This window comes from Lutra lutra, chromosome 1 (genome assembly GCF_902655055.1).
Source record: "Lutra lutra chromosome 1, mLutLut1.2, whole genome shotgun sequence".
Taxonomy (NCBI): Eukaryota; Metazoa; Chordata; class Mammalia; order Carnivora; family Mustelidae; genus Lutra; species Lutra lutra.
Genome location: NC_062278.1, coordinates 135,035,375 through 135,057,175, shown reverse-complemented (window position 1 = coordinate 135,057,175; position 21,801 = coordinate 135,035,375). Strand labels below are relative to the sequence as shown.

Below are 21,801 nucleotides of genomic sequence, written 5' to 3'. Positions count from 1 at the left end.
TTGCTTAAGTGACAAGTGTTTTATCCTCTCACAAATTTCAGAGGTAGAGTCAGCTCCGGGATTGATTGATTCAGGCAGTGGTGTCAGAGCTCTCTATTCTCTTGCCTTGCAGTCTTGGCACAGAAGACTACTGCTTCTGTTACAGGATTCCATCAAAAATCAGGAAAAGAAGAACTTGTCAGTATCAGAGATAAAAAATATTTCCCAGAAGCCCTCCTACTTTTTAGCATCTCCAGTGGTCAGACTAGACCAAGACTCGTCTTGAAACCAGTCATTGGCAAAGAATGTAGTTGTGATGAACTTGATCTAATCACAGTTTCATCCTTGGCTAAAGGCAGGGTGCCTCCCCTTGATCACAGTTGCTAACCATCAAAGCACCAAATAAAATGAGCATTTGTTGGCAGGGCAGATGGTGAGGGATGGCTATGGCCGTATTTTACTATGAGGGATTTAAATCTATTCAGTTTCACCAACAAAGGCAATAGAAACCTCCTTTGTATCTATACTTTTTTTTCTTTGACTAGTAAATTTAGTGATAGGATCCACAGGTACATCTAGAAAATATGCCCTAAGATGGAAATTCTGTTTTACTATTGTAATTACTGAAATTTTAAAATATCACTCTACAAGCAACAAATGGTCATTCTAGAGTGCTTGCGGCTACTAATAGGAAATGCAGAACACAGAATGCAGTAGACATTCAAGATGGAAATGGACAGTAGTTCTAATGATTTTTAAATTATTTTTAAGATGTGTGTTGAGGGGCGCCTGGGTGGCTCAGTGGGTTAAAGCCTCTGCCTTTGGCTCAACTCATGGTCTCAGAGTCCTGGGATTGAGCCCCGCATCAGACTCTCTGCTCAGCAGAGAGCCTGCTTCCTCCCGTTCACCCCCCCACCACCGCCCCCACCTGCTTGTAATCTCTGCCTGTCAATAAATAAATAAAATTTTTAAAAATAATAAGATGTGTGTTGATCTTCATGCTTTTGCCCCTGTTTTAGTAAATCTATCATAATATGTTAACTGAATAGCATCAAGTATAGTTTTCTCATCTAAGTATACTTTAAATTTGCATCACAAAAGGCATGTTTAGAAACAGGCCAACACACTGTTTAATTGTTTTTCATGGAGTGGAGTCTCATGTGCTTAACACTGAACCTATTCCTGTTGTTGCCCAGGACTCCTCTAATGCTGTCTGTTCTCAATGGGCACACGGACTGTTGTTACTCACTGCTGACAAAGGAGCAAATGTAGATGCCAAAGATAAATGGGGAAGGACAGCATTGCATAGAGGGGTAAGCAAAAATGTTCCCATTGCCTTTAATCAAAAATTTCTTAGGATCTCATTTTCCCTAAAACTAAACTAGGCTGTGTTTATTTTCTTCATCAGATTTTTACTAATAGTTTTGGATCACTAATTTTACACAGCTACAAAACACAACTTAATTTAGGAAACAGTGTTGGAAGAAAATTTTAAAACCCCAAAACCTTGAGTAGACTTAATGTCCATTTTACTTTTCTCATTATACAACTATTTTCTTACACATTTTGTCTTTTCCCCTTTGCAACCATTCACCTCTTTTGCCTTCATTGTTTTACTGATTTATAAGTTCCTTTATTTCTGTTTTTCATAATACTTGTGTTTTGATAAAGTTACTGCTTTACATGAATTTTTAAGCCTTTCCAATAAAAACACTTAATTACTAAAAAACTGATAAATGCTTTGATTGATGGGCAAATATGGGGAATACAGACTTTAAAAATTTTTTTAAATTGGCACATAGTACCCAAGATAATATATTCAAATACCTACAAATACTTTTTCTTTCAGGCAGTTACAGGCCATGAAGAATGTGTAGATGCATTACTTCAACATGGTGCTAAGTGCTTATTTCGAGATAGCAGGGGCCGGACACCTATACACTTGTCAGCTGCCTGTGGACACATTGGTGTTCTTGGAGCCCTTTTGCAGTCAGCAGCATCTGTAGATGCAAACCCAGCCATAGCAGACAATCATGGATATACAGCACTTCACTGGGCCTGCTACAACGGTTTGAGTATATAGTTATAATCTACATTAAATGCCTGTTAATGTACCAAACAGAGACAACAAACTATAACACACTGTGATATTCATGAATATTTATTAGGCAACTGTGAGATCAGTAGGAACATAGAAATACTATACCTATGTAGTTGTAAGCTTACTCCTGTCACTTGTCATGGTAAAGCCAAAGATCTTTTGATATAAACTCATCATTAAGTTTGAAATTTTTCTTAGATCTTTGCTTCAACAGGTATTTTTGCATTTTTAACATACTTCTATTAATATTTACAGTGTCCTTATATATATAATATGCTCATAATTTGATTTTGTTCTTTTACTTTCTAAGTGTACTTGTATTAGGGGGGGAAAGATAGCAAAAATAAAAAAGTATCACATTCTAAACTGAAATCTGTATATGTTTTCTGAGTACATTGCAAGATCCTTCTAGCAACAGTAACATGTATGCTCCACATTTTAAGGGAATAAAATCTTAGCAGATCACAGACCTAGAAACTTAGAAGCTTTTATGGTTAAGTTAACTTTGCTACACGATCAGAACATACTGACCTTTGGCTTCCTAGAAGCTCACAGCCAGTCAGATCCTTTTATAGGTGGGCTCACTGACAGTCACTCAGAGAAGTATAAAGCTGTTTAAGGTTTAAATGTTCAGAATGAAGTTTGGCTTATGAAATGTAACTAATTAAGGTAATTTAAGTGAGGAGGCATGTTGAGAGATAATGATTTTTTTTCCTTGCATAGGGCCACAGATTTGATCATGTTAGAAAATGCTAGGGTACATTATATACATTGTAAACACCAACTCTATATATGAGGGAATTTTAATTTGTTTTAATTTCATTGTAGCGTTTAGATTACTCTTAGTTTTGAGAGCATACCTGAAAAAGTAGTTCACAGTTCTAATAACTTTCCCTCAAAATATTAAGAAAATATGAATTACCTCTTGATATAAATATTGACTTACTTAAAAAATAAGTATAGTATCTGTTTTAAAATTCAGCTGACTGCCTTACCAGAGAGTTGAGGTTTCTCCCTTTTTGTAATGTGCTCCTTCATGGTTCTTTTACTAGAGAAATCTTGACAGATAATGTTGAGTCACAGTGAAAGGGGAGAAACCTGAATCTTGCAAAATTATAGTTAATTAAATATTTTATAAGTATTTTCTAAAATGTAGTATTTGAATTTTCATATTAATCCTTGTGCCAGAATTGAGAGTTCTAATCTTTTGCTGTGAGAAAGTTTTTGTCTCTTTCTTGAGTATTGTTCTGTGATGACTATTGGGCATCCATCATCTCTGAGTACCGTCTCTGGTACCATTTTGTTGGTACCATCAAAACTTGAATAGTTAAATGTATTGCTAATTCACAAGCTCAGTTTAGTCTGTTTCATTTTTACTACCTTAGATCCTAAGCCAGAACAGTTTTGAAGATTAAAACCTTTGGGTTTCAACTTCTCTTTTTTCTTTTATACTCAGTAAAATTGGTATTTAATGAATATAGTGAAATGGCCAAAGACTAGTCCTGAATTTAAAAAGATAACTATATTTTGCCATTGGAATTTGATTTGTTTTGTAATATAACGACATTTTGCAAGTATGAGGAAAACCAAAACCATCTAATATTGTAAGGAAACAATACAGATGTGAGTTTTTACCATACTACAGATGTGAGTTTTATTTAAGAAATGAAACTAGGTTTTTTTTGTTTTGGTTTTTTGTTTTGTTTTTAGAGAGGGCTGGAGAGTAGCAGAGGGAGAGAGAATCTTGAGCTGGTTCTATGCCCATCGCAGAGCCTTTGTGGGGCTCCAGTCTCACAACCCTGAGATCATGACCTGAGCCGAAATCAAGAGTTGGATGCTTAGCTGACTAAGCACCCAGGCATCCCAAGAAATGAAACTGTTTTGAAGCAGATTTTTATTGCTTGGTTCTTTTTTTCTTTTTTAATGTATCAGTGAGAATTAACCATTGGAAAAAATCACAAAATAAGCTGTCTTTACTCTGGCAGGGCATTTAGTTGTAAATAAACTGCTCTTGTAACTGCCCTTCGGAGAGTTACTATTATGACATTTCTTTTCAGGTCTTTATGGAGAGCACTGTTTCCCTAAAGTGAATTCCTACTCTGTTATTGCTAAATTTAGATTCTCTAAGCACCTTGTGTACAAGAGACAAAACAGACAAGATTTTGCATGAACTACATGCTTGGTTGCCATTTAAAGATCATAGCAGATGTGTCTTAATTTTCAGACTGTAGCAAATTTGTGCATTCTGAATTGAGCTGAAAGGAATTAGATGTGTGTTGGCTATACAAGCAGTCTAAAATTAATACCATATTTATAGTCAAAAGTCTGTTTCATAATTTGGCATTCTGAGAGTAGAATATGTAAAGTGGTTTTACTTCCACTAGTAATTATTCCATGGCTAAAAACAAAATTGGAAGCACTCTAACAAACCAGAAAACAACCTTTGTCTCAAAATGAAATGATGACAAAGTTTTAGAAAAGAATTGGTTATACATACTACATTTAAAGTCCAGATTTTCAGTTTATATAGTCATTCAATCACAGAACTTAAGAGTACTTGTATTATCCCTTTGTTTCTTTTAAAAATTGATAAATGTTTTTGAAGCTCTAAGTGTCCTTGGAATATCCCTCTGAAACATGAAGAGACCAGTTGTATCATCCTTTCATAAACGAGGACACAAAGTTTCAGCTTGATATGATTGCTGGAGGTAATCAGTAGCCCAGAACTCTCTTTTTGCAGTATACAGTCTACTCAGTAATTCTCAGACCTTTCAGTCTCATGATCTGGGAGTTAGAGCCATCAATACTTACTATATTGGAAATGAGAACTGAAAAATGTAAGGACATTTATTAATTTACTTAAAATAATAAATTCAGGGGTGCCTGGGTGGCTCAGTGGGTTAAGCCACTCCCTTTGGCTCAGTTCATGATCCCAGGATCCTGGGATCGAGCCCCACATCGGGCTCTCTGCTCAGCAGGGAGCTTGCTTCCCTTCCTCTCTCTCTGCCTGCCTCTCTGCCTGCTTGTGATCTCTGTCAAATAAAATAAAATCTTTTAAAAAAATTTTAAAAACAATAAAATAATAAATTCATTAATTATTAATATACATAATATTTTTATAAATAATAACTTCTTTTCAAACAAAAAACAATTTTAGTGAGAAGGTTGGCAAATTTCTTTACTGGCTAATTTAAGAAAAGGATAGTTTGCAACCATACCCCGTGGTTCCCCAGACTCACACATTGAGAACTGCTATTCTAGGGTGATAGGAAACTCTTAAATCTGTACTGGACAACTTTCCATGGTTACTTCTTTGTAATGAGTTGATATTGGAGAAAGAGTTAAAGCAAGTCCTCTCAGCCTCAGCACTATTGCCATTTTGGCAAAAATTCTTTGTTGTGAGGGACTGCCGGTGGATGGAAGGTGTTTAGCAACCTTGCTAACCTCTACCCGGTAAATGAAAGTAGCACCCTTACCCCATGCCCAGTTGTGATGAGCAAACATTCCTCCAGACATGGCTGAATGTCTCCTGAAAGGCAAAATTACTCCAGTTGGGAACCATTGGATTAGAGAAGATAACTAACATAAGATGAAACAGTTACAGGTTTCCTAAACTTACTTTTTTCCTGGTAAAAAAAATTATAGGAAAAAAATTAAGTTGAGCTATTATTTGAAAATGATAGAGTAACTAAAAAAATAAATCTAGCATCACTTTGTTAGACAAATACTGAGTCATAGAAATAAACAAATAGCCTGTATAAGAATCTAATTTATTCCTAAGACAGGTTCCAAATTACTAATGAAATAAATGATGCAACATTTCATTTGCAACAATTATTATAGCAATTGGATTTTAACTAAAATCCTTGCTTTAAAAATTAAGTAAAGAAAATCTGAGGTTTAGGTTTTTCCCTGTCTTCAAAAACTGTGGGCCTGGGAATCTGACTGGTTCAGTTGGTTGAGTGACTCTTGATTTCGACTCAGGTCATGGTGTCAAGGCTGTGGGATCAGCCCCGTATCCAGCTCCACACTCAGTCCAGAGTTTGCATGAGATTCTTTCTTCCCCTCTTCCTCTGCTCCTCCCCTGAGTTATTCGCACGTGCAGGAGTGCTCTCCTTCCCCCCCGCCCCCGCCAGATAAATAAAATCTTTAAAAATAAATAAATAAAAACTGTGAGCCTATCTATCAGTAATCTGTACTTGTCCTTCAACCCAGCAATACCATTTCTAGGAAATTATCCTACAAAAATACTTAAAAAAAAAAAAATACTGGAGGGAGCTTGGGTGGCTCAGTGGGTTAAGTGCCTACCTTTAGGTCATGAACCCAGCAGGCTCAGAGTGGGGAGGGGAGTCTGCCTCTCCCTCGGGCTCCCCCTACCACTTGGGTACACTCGCAAAAATAAATAAGTAAAATGTAAAAAAATTTTAAAAATAAAGTACTGGAAGATTTCATTACAGCATGTTTGGTTATATAACAGATGCAAACTAGCAGTCACCTCAAAATACATAATTAGAATTAAAATAATTTATGATATACTTTAATGCTGTGAATTTTTTTCCAATGATTTCAAAAATAAGATTTCTATATATGTTATTATAGAGGGATATGTACTATTTATATTAAGTGAAAAGCAAGTTGCAGAATTAAAATTTTTCATAAAAATTTAAAAGGAAGTAGTACATGTTTATGTGCATGCAGTTATATATGCCTAGAAATTTCTTGAAACAGTTTAGGGTAATAGTGGTTACAATCTAGAAAGTAGAACTGGAGATGGCGGTGGGGACAGAGACTTGTACTTTTTTCCCTCAGACACTACTGTAGTATTTGAGATTTTATCATTAGCTCATTACTAAAATCAAAATACTTATATTTTGAAGTTAATTATGCTATATAAATACATATTAATTTTAAAGTTATATTAGGCTATATAGGACTTTTTTAAAAATGACTAAATAGGGGTGCCTCGGTGGCTCAGTGGTTATAGCCTCTGCCTTGAGCTCAGGTTATGATCCCAGAGTCCTGGGATCTAGCCCTGCATCAGGCTCTCTGCTCTCAGCAGGGAGCCTGCTTCCTCCTCTCTCTCTGCTACCTCTCTGCCTACTTGTGATCACGGTGTCAAGTAAATAAATAAAATCTTTTAAGAAAAAAAAAAGACAATATCTTTAACTGGTCATCATAAAAAGAATAAATTTTTCCCCACAAATGAATATTTGTGTGTCGGTAATAAACTGCTATAAAATTACAAGAAGCTTCTGAATTTCAGGTCTTGAGGTCATAATTTGGATTTTAAAACTCCTAGAGATGTGATGTTTAATGCATTCAGTGAGCTCAGTTATTTTTAATCCACGTGAAGTTTTTTCTTATTTGTGTTAGGGATATGTGGGTATATTTGGGCAATTTTCTTTTTTGGATTTTAATATCCGATCTCATTTACTTTATTTAGGTCATGAGACCTGTGTAGAACTTCTTTTAGAACAGGAAGTTTTCCAGAAAATGGAAGGAAATGCTTTCAGTCCTTTGCATTGTGCTGTGTAAGTAAAGGCAGGTGAATCAGATTTGCTTTGACTATATAAGAAATACACCATTGCTGTGAGAGTGATCACTTTGTTACCTTACACAGGATAAATGACAACGAAGGTGCTGCTGAAATGTTAATTGATACTTTAGGTGCCAGCATCGTGAACGCCACAGATTCAAAAGGAAGGTAGGTTGGGGCGCCTGGGTGGCTCAGTGGGTTAAAGCCTCTGCCTTCAGCTCAGGTAATGGTCCCGGAGTCTTGGGATAGAGCCCCACATCGGGCTATCTGATCAACAGGGAGCCTGCTTCCCTTCCTCTCTCTCTGCCTGCCTCTCTGCCTACCTGTGATCTCTCTCTCTCTCTCTCTCTCTGTCAAATAAATAAATGAATAAATAAAATCTTTAAAAAAAAAAAAAAGTAAGGTAGGAATTCAACTACATAGAAATAGCTTGACTTGCAATAGGAAAAAATTTAACTACTAGATTAGTGTGGAAGAATTAACAGAGAACCCATTATTAAGTAAAAGTTGATTTTTATATTTGGAAGTATAAATTGTCATGAAATCTTAATGTTATAATGTATTATAAATTACATAATTATAAATGTAATTAATATTTATGCACTATATGTAATTCTCGTTATAAAAAGCTTTTTTATTACGATTTTAGCCCAGTCTTCCTCTTTAAAACTTGTAAAATGTAAGATTCCCCTCTCATTTTCTTAAAGGTATGTTGTTACCAAAGATGATTATTAATAAATTTAACAGTTTTCTAATATAAATAAAGGCTGGAGAAGAGTCCACCAGTTGTAACAGGTGGCAATATTGGGTCAGGATTTATTTCTTCTAAATTTCCTTAGTGATGTAATTTTGTTTAGCAATTTTATGTTGTACTAGTTTAATTAAGGGCCTTTTATATTACCAAATACCAGTTACTCTGGCAGAAATTATTAAGCTCCATTAAGCCTATTTGTATCGAGGCAATGATTTTATAGCCTAATATGTAAACCCTTGGAAATTACTTGTCATAAATTCAGCAATAATTTTTTCTAGACTATGAGAAAAACAGATTTAGTGAAATCTTCCTTTTTCTTTGTATTACAGAACCCCTCTCCATGCAGCCGCCTTCACAGACCATGTAGAGTGTTTACAGCTGCTTCTCAGCCATAATGCTCAAGTTAAATTCTATAGACTCTTCTGGAAAACACCTCTCATGATGGCCGCAGAAAATGGACAGACAAATACAGTTGGTAAAGACACTGGTTAAGGCTTGTATTATTCTGATGCTATAATACTGTATTGCTTATGTGTATTTAACTTATGGAAAACTTAGATCCCAAGCTTTCTGACTCTGTCAAATTTGCCACAGTTATCTCCTGAGATTTAAAACCTTTAGCATGCTTTCAACCCACATTTTTATCTAGGGCCAAAATGTTTTCATTTGCCCTTGCTGATTAAACAGTCTTACTATAGCAAGGCAGTGTAGGATAATGGTAAAGACCCTGGCTCTGGAGTTAGATGGACAGCATATGAGTCCTAGTTCTACCAATTAAGTGACTTTATGACTCAATTTTTTCATTTTTGAAGTTTAGGAAAGTAACAGTGCCTCCTTTGTAGGGTTATTGTGAGAGTATAAATCCAGAGTGTTTAAGGCATTATTTGAAATTTAGTAAGCTCTCACAGCATAAATGTTGCCATTGTGTCTGTGACTTGCAGGATAACCTGATGATACAGTGTATATATTTTAGGTTACAGTATTTTTCTTAAACTTTCACTAGAGGGATATTGTTGTTTTGTATCTTTATTTCTACCACAGTGAGTTTATTAGGAATCTAAGATATGTGTTCATAAATATAAGATTGATGTAATTTTTCCTGCCAGAGATGCTGGTTAGCAGTGCTAGTGCAGATCTGACTTACAAGATAACAGTAAAACACCGCCCTCCATTTGGCTTGCAGCAAGGTAGGTACACATTTTAAGGGTACGTTTTCATTGTTTATATTAACAGTGGCATTTTCCCCAAACTTAGTGAAACTTTCCTACTGCACTGAAGTGAACAGAGCTAGAGATCGAAACCTCTGTACTGATCACTGGCATCAGATTTCTTGAGGGGGGGAAAATTACTCTCCTGTTAGGCACCATGATATATCAAAGTCTCCAGTGGGCCAAGTAAGTTTTGGAGTGAAGTCTAAACGTAATCTCTCCAGTCTTAAATATTCCTGTCCTCTCCCCAGCCCTATTCACCAACACATTCAGACAATATTCAAGGCATTGTTAGCCAAAAAATCTATGGCATGTATATGGTGATGTACATATCGTATAGCCAAGGAGTTGAGGTTTTATTGATTTTGTATATTTATCTTTAATGATAACTAAGTTTTTAAGAGTTATTTGCCATAATTTTAGGGTCATGAAACTAGTGCCTTGTTAATACTGGAAAAGATAACAGATAGAAACCTCATCAATGCAACCAATGCAGCCTTGCAAACGTGAGTATTTTCAGTCTGGTGTAAACCTGTTTTATGAAAGTCAACTAGAATAATGTTATTTGACCCCAGCAATAAATGAGGTAAAAAGCTTGACATGTATCTGTAAACTAGAGAGATTTCAGAAAGAATCAAGTTCTTAATGTGAGCAGCTGTCTTTCAAGTGACCCCTTAGATCTTAGATCAGAGTCTCCCATTTTTCCCTTGCAATTCCATTTGCTATTTTATGTTGAGCCTTGTTTTAAAAATAAATAAATTATAATACTGGTTCCCATTCACATGTCAGATCTCTTGAGGGTCCAAAAACTAGCCACAGAACCTGTAAATTTTTGAAAAAATTGAAATTGAAATTTGTACTATTCAATTAGTGGATTTTATTGTATATTCTATTATATGTATTTGCCAACATCATTTTTTAAAACAACTTAAGAATGCAGTTTATTTAGTAAAACCTTCTTAACCATTGAGTCTTAGAAGGAAACAAACAAAAGGTATTAGAAGAGATAGATGGCTCTGGGGGCAGGGGACAGTGCTATGCTTATGCACGTTGGAGGGTTTGGCAGCACACTCTGCACTTTGATTTTGTTGTCCCCCATTCCCATCTGTATTGCTGTTAAGATTGGGTTCCTCAATTTTATATTTCTGGGTCATCACAACTTAGCAAAAATGCCCTTCAACAACCAGAATTGCAAAAGAAAGTGCGTGTGTGTGTGTGTATGTACGTACTCAGGGCCACTTACCTGTGTGTGTGTACACATGTATTGTTTTTTCCCCCAGACCTCTGCATGTTGCTGCCCGAAATGGGCTGACAATGGTGGTTCAGGAACTTTTGGGGAAAGGAGCAAGTGTGCTTGCAGTAGATGAAAATGGTAAGTAGTTCTGTATTTTTCCTTAACCTATATTTTACTGAAGGTTTTATTTTCCTATTCATATTTGAAGTGAAATAAATGTGGATATTTTGTGTTGGTTAAAGAGGAGAGCTGAAATTAATATTGAATAGTACCATGTGGCAAAGGCAATAAGGGCAAGAAAAATAAGAAGAGTCTGTGTAAGAGATAAACTTCTGAATTTTACTACCTGGCTTAATGTTACCACCTTCATTCATCTCAGTATTCAGAGAATTTGTTCGGTCAGCAAATATTTATCAAGGCCCTTAAGAGCCAGGTTCTTATCTAAAGTTAATCTTCAAGGATGCCTGGGTGGCTCAGTTGGTTAAGCATCTACCTTGGGTTCAGGTCATGATCCCAAGGTCCTGGGATTGAGTCCTGCATCAGGCTCCTTGCTCAGCAGGGAACCTGCTTCTCCCTCTGCCTGCTACTCCCCCTACTTGTGTTATCTTTCTCTCTGTGACAAATAAATAAATAAAATCTTTAAAAAAAAAAAAAAGTAACACTTTGTTTAAAAAAAATAAATCAAGTTAATGTTCCTAATATTCACTAGATCCTATCACCATCCCCTTAAGCCTACTTGAGACTGTCACTTTAGCAATTCTTCACTGTGTCCTGTAATAAGGACTTTTTGACAGGTAGGGATACTCACCACTATACTAACGAGGAATGAGCAATAAGGACTTCTTGTAGGACCCTTCCTAGATTATTCCCATGTGTATATAAACATTATTTCCCTCATCTTAAAAAATCTTCTATATAAGGGGCACCTGGATGGCTCAGTCAGGGGCTGTCGGCTCAGGTCATGATCTTGGGGTCCTGGGATCGAGTTTCCTGTTCATCGGGGAGTCTGCTTCTCCCTCTGCCCCTCCCTTTGGTTTATGTGCTCTCTCTCTCTCTTAAATAAAATCTTAAAGAAAAAAAAAACCTCCCATTAATCTAACTATTCCACAAGTACTGCAAAACTGTACCCCTTTGCAGCACAGTTACTCAAGTGTTGACTTGAGGCGGCTGTGCTGCCGCCTTCCCCTCTTTTATTCTCTTCTGAGACCCCTCACGGAGTCAGATCTTTGTTACCACCACTTCTTTGCCCCCACCACACTGGTACACTGTCCTCAAGATCACCAATGATCTCCACAATATTGAATCATTTCTTAAGTTTTCATTGTACCTGACTTAGCAGAATTTGGCACAATTGATTATTTCTTTTTTTTTTTTTTTTTACAGGAATAAGGGTTTTAATATAGAATTTAAAATATACAGGAATAAGGGAGTACCTAGGGATGTGAAGGTTGCAGTCTGCCATAGCAAGTGTTCAATATTTCCCCCAAATAATCTCCATATTTTCCTTTATGCTGCACACTGTTAAATGGATAAATAGGTACAGATCACTTTAGGTTGGGGTAAGAGGGAGAGTCATTTGGTTTGATTACAATATCCTCCTGTAGGTGAACCCAGTCTGCCTTCATTCATAAATACCTGGTTCCTTCCATTGATAACTGGGTGAGGGTTTGTAACTTTGTTGTTTTGATGGTTGGATTAAGTAGCCAGATTCCCTGGGACTGAAATTTGTTTTTTTATTTTATAAGTTTTTAATTGAGGCATAATTAACATGCAACATTAGTTTCAGGTATATACTTTTTTCTTCGTTAAACTTTGTTTACTTGGCTTTTAGAACTTAACACTTCTTTGTTTTTCACCCGGTGTTACTAGTTATTCCTTCTCAGTTTCTTTTGTGAAGTTTCTCCCTAACTTCTTAATATTGGAGGGCTCTGGGACTTGGTCCTTGGTTTTTTGCTTTCCCTATCTATATTCAGTCCTTTGGTTCTTTGATACAACGTACATGCTGAGAATTTCTGGATTTATATCTCCAGCCCAGACCTCTCAGTCTCTATAGAGATGTGATCCATTTGCAGATCCAGCTGCCTAATTGACAGTACTATGTGGGTATCTAATAAACAGCTCAAACCTAACTCGTCCAGAATTGAATTGACTCTTCTCCTTTCCCTGCCAACCCTGTTCTCCCCACAGCTTCCTGATCTCAGTTGATGACCGTTCCCATCCTTGTAATTGTTCAGGATGAAAACCTGGAGTTCTTGACTCCTCTTTCTCATACCCAGTGTACAATCCTTCATATACTACTGATCTTCCTCCAGTAGTTCCACCTTTTCTGTGCTTACCACCCTGGCCTGGATCCTTTCAAAATATGTGACAAGACACTACTCATTTGAATCTCACTTGACTCACAGTGATCTTCAAGGCCCTTCGTGATTAGTCCACTGCCCTATTTCCTCTCTAACCTCATCTCCTACTCTTTTCTTCTCTCCATTCTGTCATGCCAGCCCCTACACACCAGGGATCTATGTGCATTGTGATCTTTATCCTGGCTACTTTCTCTGCCTGGAACACTCTGGCCTCAAGCAAGTCTTTGAGTAAATTCCTTAACTGTTTCAAATCTTTACTCAAGTTTTCTTTTTTTTTTTTTTTTATTTTTTTTTTAAGATTTTATTTATTTATTTGACAGAGAGAGATCACAAGTAGACAGAGAGGCAGGCAGAGAGAGAGGGAAGCAGGCTCCCCGCTGAGCAGAGAGCCCGATGCGGGACTCGATCCCAGGACCCTGAGATCGTGACCTGAGCCGAAGGCAGCGGCTTAACCCACTGAGCCACCCAGGCGCCCCTCAAGTTTTATCTTCTTAGTGAAGCCTGTGGTGAACCAATTTATACTACACCTGTTATAGACCTCTGCCACAGCATTCTCAGTCCTTGTCATCCTGCTCTTTTCTTTCTGCTTTCTTTTTTTCATAAAGCTTATCTTCAAATAGATATATTTATATATCTATTTATATATAATTTTATAAATTATATATAATTATATTATATATAATATATGTATAATATAAATATTATATATATATATAATATATAAATATATATTATATTGTATTATATATAATTTATATATCTATTTTTATATAATTTAATTTTTTATTATGTCAATTGTGTGTCTCCCCCACTAGAATGAACAGAAGCTCCACAGTGCCAGGGAGTCTGTATCAGTTGCATTACTGTTATATTCTAAGTGCTTAGGAGAGTTCCTGGACATGATGAGTGATTATTTACTGGGTGAGTGATTGTGCCAGGTACTGTGCTCAGTTCTGAAGATAGGATGTATAGAATAAGACTGGCTACTTCTTTAAATGGAGAGTATAAACAGGCTGTTACAATGCACTGAAAGTGGTTCATTTGGAGTAAACTTAAAATGCTGTGAGAATAGGTAAGAGAGTGTTCGAAGTCTTTCTTACAGGATCAGGGAAGGCATCCCCCCCCAAAAAAGGGGGACCTGTAAGCCGAAATCCAAAGGACAAGTAAGAAAGTGGGGAGAGAGCTTTCTAAGCAGAGAGTGTGACATATTTAGAGATAGAGCACAGGACGCAGTAAATATTGGAGTTGTGCCAGAGCCTCTTAGATAAAGTGGCAAAGGATCTGTGCACTGGGAGATTAGCAGTTAGTCTGAAGGAGAGAGCAAGATTAGAATGGGAAAACAAATTAACATTTACAGGTGAGAGAAGTTGGTAACCAGAATTAAGGTAGAAGCACTGGAGATGAAAAGATATAAATGTTTCTAGAGATCTTATGGAGGGAATCATTGGTACTTTGTGAGAGAAGAAGTCTCATACCTCCTGGCTTGGAGTGCTGTGTGGATGGGAGTGCCATTGTTTAAGACTGGAAAGTAGGAGTAAGAGCTAGATTCATACAGGGGCATGAGAAAATTTCAGTGGAAGCTCCCAAGTGGATAATGGGACATACGGATCTAGAGACCAAAAGCAAAATCTAGGTTGCACATAAAGATTTGGGCATCATAAGTATGTATAGTCATGAGATCCAAAGAAGTGAATGATATCACCTGTAAGTTCAGACTACAGAGCTTTAAAAGAAATTTTCATTTTCAGTAAATCGATTTCTGGAAATACAGCTACTCTGGAAATACTCTCTATATAGAGAGTAAAATGAGCAGCCTAAAATGCTAACTTTATATGTTTGGCCACATAATGAGACTCTGAGTCATTAGCTAGTATTCAGATCTTTGTTGATCATTTTTAATGTTTTTTATATTTTTTTCCTTATAAATAAACAAAAGGGATAATATAACAGATGACAATGAAGGTCATCTGTGACCACCTGGGTATCTTCTAACACATTTTGCAATGTGAAATAGTACTCAGGACCCAGAGTTGACAAGTCATAGCAATATATTTCCATGGATTTTCTGGAGGAAGCAAAATATTTTATACTTGCATGGGATAGATTAGACCCTCATCCTGAGGCAGTTTGCTTCTCTTACTTTTCTCTTTAGCTGACCCTGTCAACTCCATGCAGAGGAGAGGAGCCTGCTTTTTGTCATATTCCAACTGTAGAGCACTTCTGAGATACTCTTCTCCCCCTCCACCCTTAACTCTGATCCAAGGCATCGTGGCCTGTCTAAAGGGTTGTTCTGCCTGCCTGTTCTGCAGTCCAGCAGGCACCCTCAGACTTATAGAAGAACTCTTGAAAGAGCTCTTTCATTTTGAGTAAACAGGGTTTAATTTAAAAATGCACACCTGGGGCGCCTGGGTGACTCAGTGTGTTGGGCCTCCACCTTCAGCTCAGGTCATGATCCCGGAGTCCTGGGATCGAGCCCCACATCGGCCTCTCTGCTCGGCAGGGATCCTGCTTCCCCCCTCTCTCTGCCTGCCTCTCTGCCTACTTGTGATCTCTGTCTGTCAAATAAATAAAATGTTTAAAATACAAAAAAAAAAAAAAAAAAATGCACACCCTTCAGTCACTCCTGCCAAGTTTGCAGGAGCATCAGTTGTTCCCTTTGACCCTTAAAAAGGGGGGAGAGTTTTGAAGGGAAAAAAATATTTCTTCCTTCTCAAGGCTAATACAGAATGGATAAAAATATATAGGAGAACAGGAAACAGCCAAATGTCCAGTAGCTAGAATGGATAACTAAACCATGGTATAATCACAATAATGGAATGTATAAACAATGAAAATGAATTGACTATAGTTATATACAATAACATGGATAAATCTCACAGACATGATGTTAAGTGAAAGAAGTCAGATATAAAATAATATATACTATATGGTTCCGTTTATATTCAGTTCAGAAAAAGTCAGAACTAAACTATAGCATTTATGAATATAACTAAAACGAAAAGCACAGCCATGATTACCACATAATTCAGCCATGATTACCACATAATTATGGAAGAGAAAAGGGATAGTGAAGGGACATGTGGAGCTCCTGGTTTGCTGGTGATATTCTCTTTCTTATCTGGATAGTGGCTACATTAATGTTTGTTTGTTTGTTTAAGATTTTATTTATTTGATAGAGATCACAAGTAGGCAGAGAGGCAGGCAGAGAGAGAGAGGCAGAAGCAGACTCCCTGCTGAGCAGAGAGCCCGATGAGGGGCTCGATCCCAGGACCCTGAGATCATGACCTGAGCTGAAGGCAGAGGCTTAACCCACTGAGCCACCCAGGTGCCTCTGTTTATTTTTTGATAAAACACTTAGCTATTTAAAAAAATTATAAAATATATAAATATATTTATATATTTTATATAACGTGTATAAATAATAAAATATATAAATAAAAATTGTAAAATATATACAATTGACCCTTGAACAACACAGGTTTGAACTACATGGGTCATTTAATAACATGGATTTTTTACAGTACTATAAATGTATTTTCCTCTTTCTTACGACTTTCTTTTCTCTAGCTTACTTTATTATAAGAATACATATAACATACAAAATAAATGTCAATTAACTGTTATATGTTATTGGTAAGGCTTCCAGTTGACTGTAGGCTGTTAGTAGTTAAGTTTTGGGGAGTCAAAAGTTTTGCAGATTTTCGACTATGCACGGGTTCATGCCCCTAGCCTTTCCCTTTGCCCCCACATTGTTCAAGGGTCAACTGTACATACATGAGTATGAAAGCTAAAGCATTTGTATATATATTAATAGGGAAAACTGTCCAGATGTATAACAGAAAATGAAGCTATAAATTAAAACTTTAAGACTTTTGGGTTGCGTGGGTGGCTCAGTGGGTTAAGCCTCTGCCTTTGGCTTAGGTCATGATCTCAGGGTCCTGGGATCGAGCCCTGCATGTGGATCTCTGCTCAGCAGGGATCCTGCTTCTCCTCCTCCCTCTGCTGCTCTGCCTGCTTGTGATCTCTCTCTGTGTCAAATAAATAAATAAAATCTTAAATAAATAAACAAATAAACTTGAAGACATTTGCTGCTAGAGTTCCATGTGGGGTAATGTAAACTTGGCATCATTTGGTGTGCTCTCACCATCTTCTCTCACTTCATTTTCAAGACAGGATCTTGTACCAGCCAAGGTACCAAATATTAACTTACTCAGTTTGTTGATACTTTGTATTGACTTAAGGTTAAAGTCCATCTTCTAAAAGAAAGGAAGAGTTGAAACATTGGTGTTGACTTAGGAGTTTTTAAAGTTTACCTGTTTATCTCCTGTTTTTCTTCAGTGTTCTGTGTCCCTAAGAGAAAAGTTGATCCACAGCCAAGTATCATTCCATTCATTGATCACACATCTTTGTGCACCTGCTCAGTGCTTCTTCATGAATCTGTACACATTTAGATTTCTCCGTATGTAAGCACTAAATATAACTACAAATTACTAAGATTCTTTCACCACTCTGAAGCAAACTTGATCAGTCTAAGGGTTTTTGTTTGTTTGTTTGTCTAATTCTAGTTCTATATCTTCTGTGAATTTAGGTGGTTATGGATAAGTTTTGAGATTTTGGAGAAATCATCCATCTCTGGGCCTCAATTTCCTTTTCTTTCCTTTCCTTTTCCTTTTCATCATATACACAAACACACACATATCCTCCTCCCACCCTAAATTTCTAGGACTTTACTCTTTTCTACTGATTGGAAATTTCTGAATCATTCTATTAAGCCAATTTATCATAAGCCAAGTAATTTAAACTATCTAGAACTACAGGCCATTAGGCTTATTTTCTTATCTCCTGATGTTTAATTACTGAAATTTTATTTTTAATTCTAGGCTATACCCCAGCTTTGGCCTGTGCCCCCAACAAGGATGTGGCTGATTGCCTCGCTCTCATTTTGGCCACCATGATGCCTGTCTCGTCAAGTAGCCCTTTATCATCCCTGACTTTCAACGCCATTAACCGTTACACCAACACCTCAAAAACAGTCAGCTTTGAAGCCTTGCCCATCATGAGGAATGAACCTAGCTCCTATTGCAGTTTCAATAACATTGGTGGGGAACAGGAGTACTTATACACCGATGTGGACGAGCTCAATGACTCTGATTCCGAGACCTACTAAGAGGCCGAGCCAGAGGTCTGAGTGAGGAGTTCGGACACTAACACTTCTGATTGTGCTTTTTCAGGAAAAAGGCACTTTCTGATTCACCTATAAATGCAACCTAAGAGGGAAGATCGCAGAGTGAGCAAATAAGAGAAATGTGATGACGTTAGGAAGAAGAATTTTAAAGGCAAGTTTTGCAAAAGGAACTTCTAGAGTCTTGAAATAGACTTGACCAGAGGAAAACACTTTGATATCAAGTTACTTTGTGGATTTGTTTAATTTGGTTTTGCAGTGCCAGGAATAATTTGGGACACTGTGTACCCTAATCTGCATACACAAGCAACACTATTGTAAAAGAAGAGATAAGAACACTAGATTTAAATTTTACCAATAAAACTACAACTAAATTTAAGGGCAATAAAAGTTTGATACAGTAGGCATTATGTGCACAGCAGATTGCCAAAGGACCAAGTAACTTAAAAGTTTTTAATAGAATGTCATTTTGTGGAAACCAGAATAGGTGAAATGAGACATTATCTAAACCAAACTTTAATATTTCTGAAAAATGAAGCTGAGATTTGGTTTTAAATGTTGATTTTTTTTTTTTAAAGAAAACATCTGAAAGCCTTCGGATACTGTAATAAACCATGAGAGAAAGCAGATGTATTTTTACATTTTTTCTTTTACATAAAAATTTAAAAATTCCAACTTTTATAATATTAGAATTAAAAACCAGCTGACTGAGTGCAGTCAGGGTGAAAATACTTGTGATGTAGACATGAGATATATTGAGGTCAGGCCATCGTTGCCCAGTTTTGAATGGTTTAGGTTTAAAATTGAACTATTTTTGTTTGAATGTAAAGAATTTCCTAGAAGAAGAAAATTTCATGAAATCAAAAAATGGATTATTTTCACCCTGTTTCAGCTAAAGTGATCCTGGGGAATGGAGTTTTTGACCTTGCTACTTTGGATGGTACACCTTCATCACTTATGTTAACTTTTGTGCCTCCACAATGGATTGGGGGATTTTTGTTTTCATTGATTAGTGAATAATCAAAAAGGAAAAAAAAATCCCTTATTATTGATAAGTTAACATTATCGGTCTCTTGGAAGGCATTTCTGTATTGGGTCCTATTCAGATTTAAACAAGCTACTACTTGGGGAAAGAAGCAATTGCCTGCTGAATTGGAAAATTGCCTTTCAAATAATAGAGAAAGGCTGATGTTTAGGCTTTTAAATGACAATTTATAAGGTTCTGCTTTTACTGTAACTGTCACTTTCCCAGTAAGAATGATTTCACATATGTAGGGGTCTTACAGATCTGGATAAAGTTCCATAAATTTTCACAAAATGATACCCAATTTCATTTTATCCTTTTTGTATTGTGAAACTGGAAACTTTATGACATTGTAAATTTCAGCTGGTTTTTCTGAATATAAAGTGTGAAAACACAGAACAGTATTTTGATCTATTTGATAATTTTGTGGGGTTTTTGAAGAATTAATGAGCATGTACATAGAAATAGTGACTGCTTGAATACTGTATTTACTTGCACTCTTTCAGTACATCAAGATTCCTGTATATTTTAGAGTATAATAAAACACAGATGTGAGTTGTATTTAATGAATAATGTATTTGTATCTGTGCATATTACCTAAAAATCTATAAAGTTTCTAGGGCATTGACTACTAGATTTTAAGCATTTTTTCTAAAATATTTACAGAAATTATAAATGTAATCCTCCATCTTTTCTTTATAATATAAAGAAGTCATAATGGACCCTTCCTAATTATTAGTGGTAGGAAGGTGAATTTGCATTTTAAAGACAGTGGACTACATTTTCTATTGTACCTTTTGAAAAAAAAAAAAAAAAAAACTCGAGGATTCTAAAAGTATACATATGTGTGCTTTCTCTTTCCTTTTAGGAATTCTCTTCTGAATTCCCTGAGGGAATTTTCTAGAATCTCAGAATTGAAAGAGACCTGAGGTTCATCCAGTCTAACCTCTTAACAAATGCAGGAGTCCCTTCTACAAGGGTGATCTTTCCACCTTGAATACTTCCAGTGACTCTACCTCACCAAGCAGTCCATTCAGTTGTTGAGCAGCTCTAACTGTTAGAAAGGTCTTCCTTAGATGATCTGGAGTTGAAGCCTCCCTCCCGGTAACTTCTGTCCTTGGGCCCGGGTCTCTGTCCTCCAAGAGAACGCGAAAACGTTGGAAGGATGAATCTCACGCCCTCTGCCATGTCTTCTCTTTTACAGGCTGTTTGACTTACCTGCTGAAGTGATTTCCAGAAGGACTCATTAAACGCAGATTTACCCATCTAATGAAATCCAAGGTGTAGCTATAAAGTAACAAGCTGTTTTTAACCTATCCTCACACATGGCAGAACTTAAATCTTGCATCACTTTATGTAAATGATGCTATTACTGAAAATATTTGTGAGGTGGTTCTTTCAATCGCTTGCCCACTAGGAAGTCTGTTTCATTGCTTTGTGATCGCATTTTGTGATAGTCTATCCCCAGCTTGATCAGCCACTTCCTTTGGTCTGCACCTAATGAAGGGAAATCCCAAACTACTGGTTCAAATAGTATTTGAACAGCCCTAGTATTGTTGGAGTACGTACATGGACAACTTCAGTGAATGAACACAGCAGCACAGTAAGTTCCTTTATAGTTACACCTTGTATGTCAAAAGCATGCAGGCCCTGCTCTGTAGTGGTTTTTATACTCAGAACAGAAAAGCCTGTTTGCTTTTTTAACTTCTGCATGAAAGATGACATCTGAAATATCTGATGAGTATTATAATAATACCAGCTTCTGTTCTAGAACTACTTTGGGGGAAATGGTGGTAATAGCAAATGACCTCCTTTAACAAGACACTCAACTCAAACAGTGCCATTTAGTTCAGGAGCTCTAAGTATAGCTGTCAATTTGGGGTTTAATTTGGCTTATATTGGACCTTTTAAATGAAATAAAGTTTTTTAATGCGATAAATCAAGTGTCTTTCTTTTTTATATGTAAACTTCTTTCTCTTTTAATGTCTAATTAGTATTCCAACGAGTTTTTAACCTTTATTTAAAAACTTGACGGCTTCTCAATGAAAAACTTAAAATTTAGATGAGTCTATGTGGGCTTCTCAAATACATTCATTCAACAAATATTTATTGCTTGCCTGCCATATACTAGAGGGTGGGAATGGGCAGAAAGTGAGCCTAGAAATTGTGGTGTCCTCTAGGAGTTACAGTCTCATCATGGAAAGACATACACCTGAAAATAGAAAGTATAAAATTGTAATTGAGGTAGAGATGAACAGCTAAGGAAGGTCAGAGAAAGATGACTTTGGAAAAGATCAGAACAGGCTTCCTGGAAGAGATGACATTTAGGCTGGGCACTGAGGAATGTCAGCTATGCTTTGAGCAGGTGGAGAAAGGGGCAAATACCATCTTAAGTGAAAAGAACAAAATCAGTAGTTTGTAAA

The 21,801-nt window shown here is 36.5% G+C and overlaps 1 protein-coding gene across 1 annotated transcript in view; it reads left to right on the top strand.

Annotated features, from left to right (window-relative positions):
• Positions 1 to 21,317, top strand: part of ANKRD28 (ankyrin repeat domain 28) — a 201,476-nt gene extending 180,159 nt beyond the window's left edge. The window contains 14 exon segments of the mRNA XM_047737492.1: positions 631 to 647; positions 649 to 679; positions 682 to 718; positions 1,176 to 1,231; positions 1,234 to 1,292; positions 1,829 to 2,048; positions 7,524 to 7,611; positions 7,701 to 7,784; positions 8,700 to 8,845; positions 9,477 to 9,525; positions 9,527 to 9,557; positions 10,002 to 10,084; positions 10,859 to 10,950; positions 18,053 to 21,317. Coding sequence (XP_047593448.1) covers positions 631 to 647; positions 649 to 679; positions 682 to 718; positions 1,176 to 1,231; positions 1,234 to 1,292; positions 1,829 to 2,048; positions 7,524 to 7,611; positions 7,701 to 7,784; positions 8,700 to 8,845; positions 9,477 to 9,525; positions 9,527 to 9,557; positions 10,002 to 10,084; positions 10,859 to 10,950; positions 18,053 to 18,339 — 1,280 coding nt within the window. The 3' untranslated portion in view covers positions 18,340 to 21,317.
• The last annotated feature ends 484 nt before the right edge of the window (positions 21,318 to 21,801 follow it).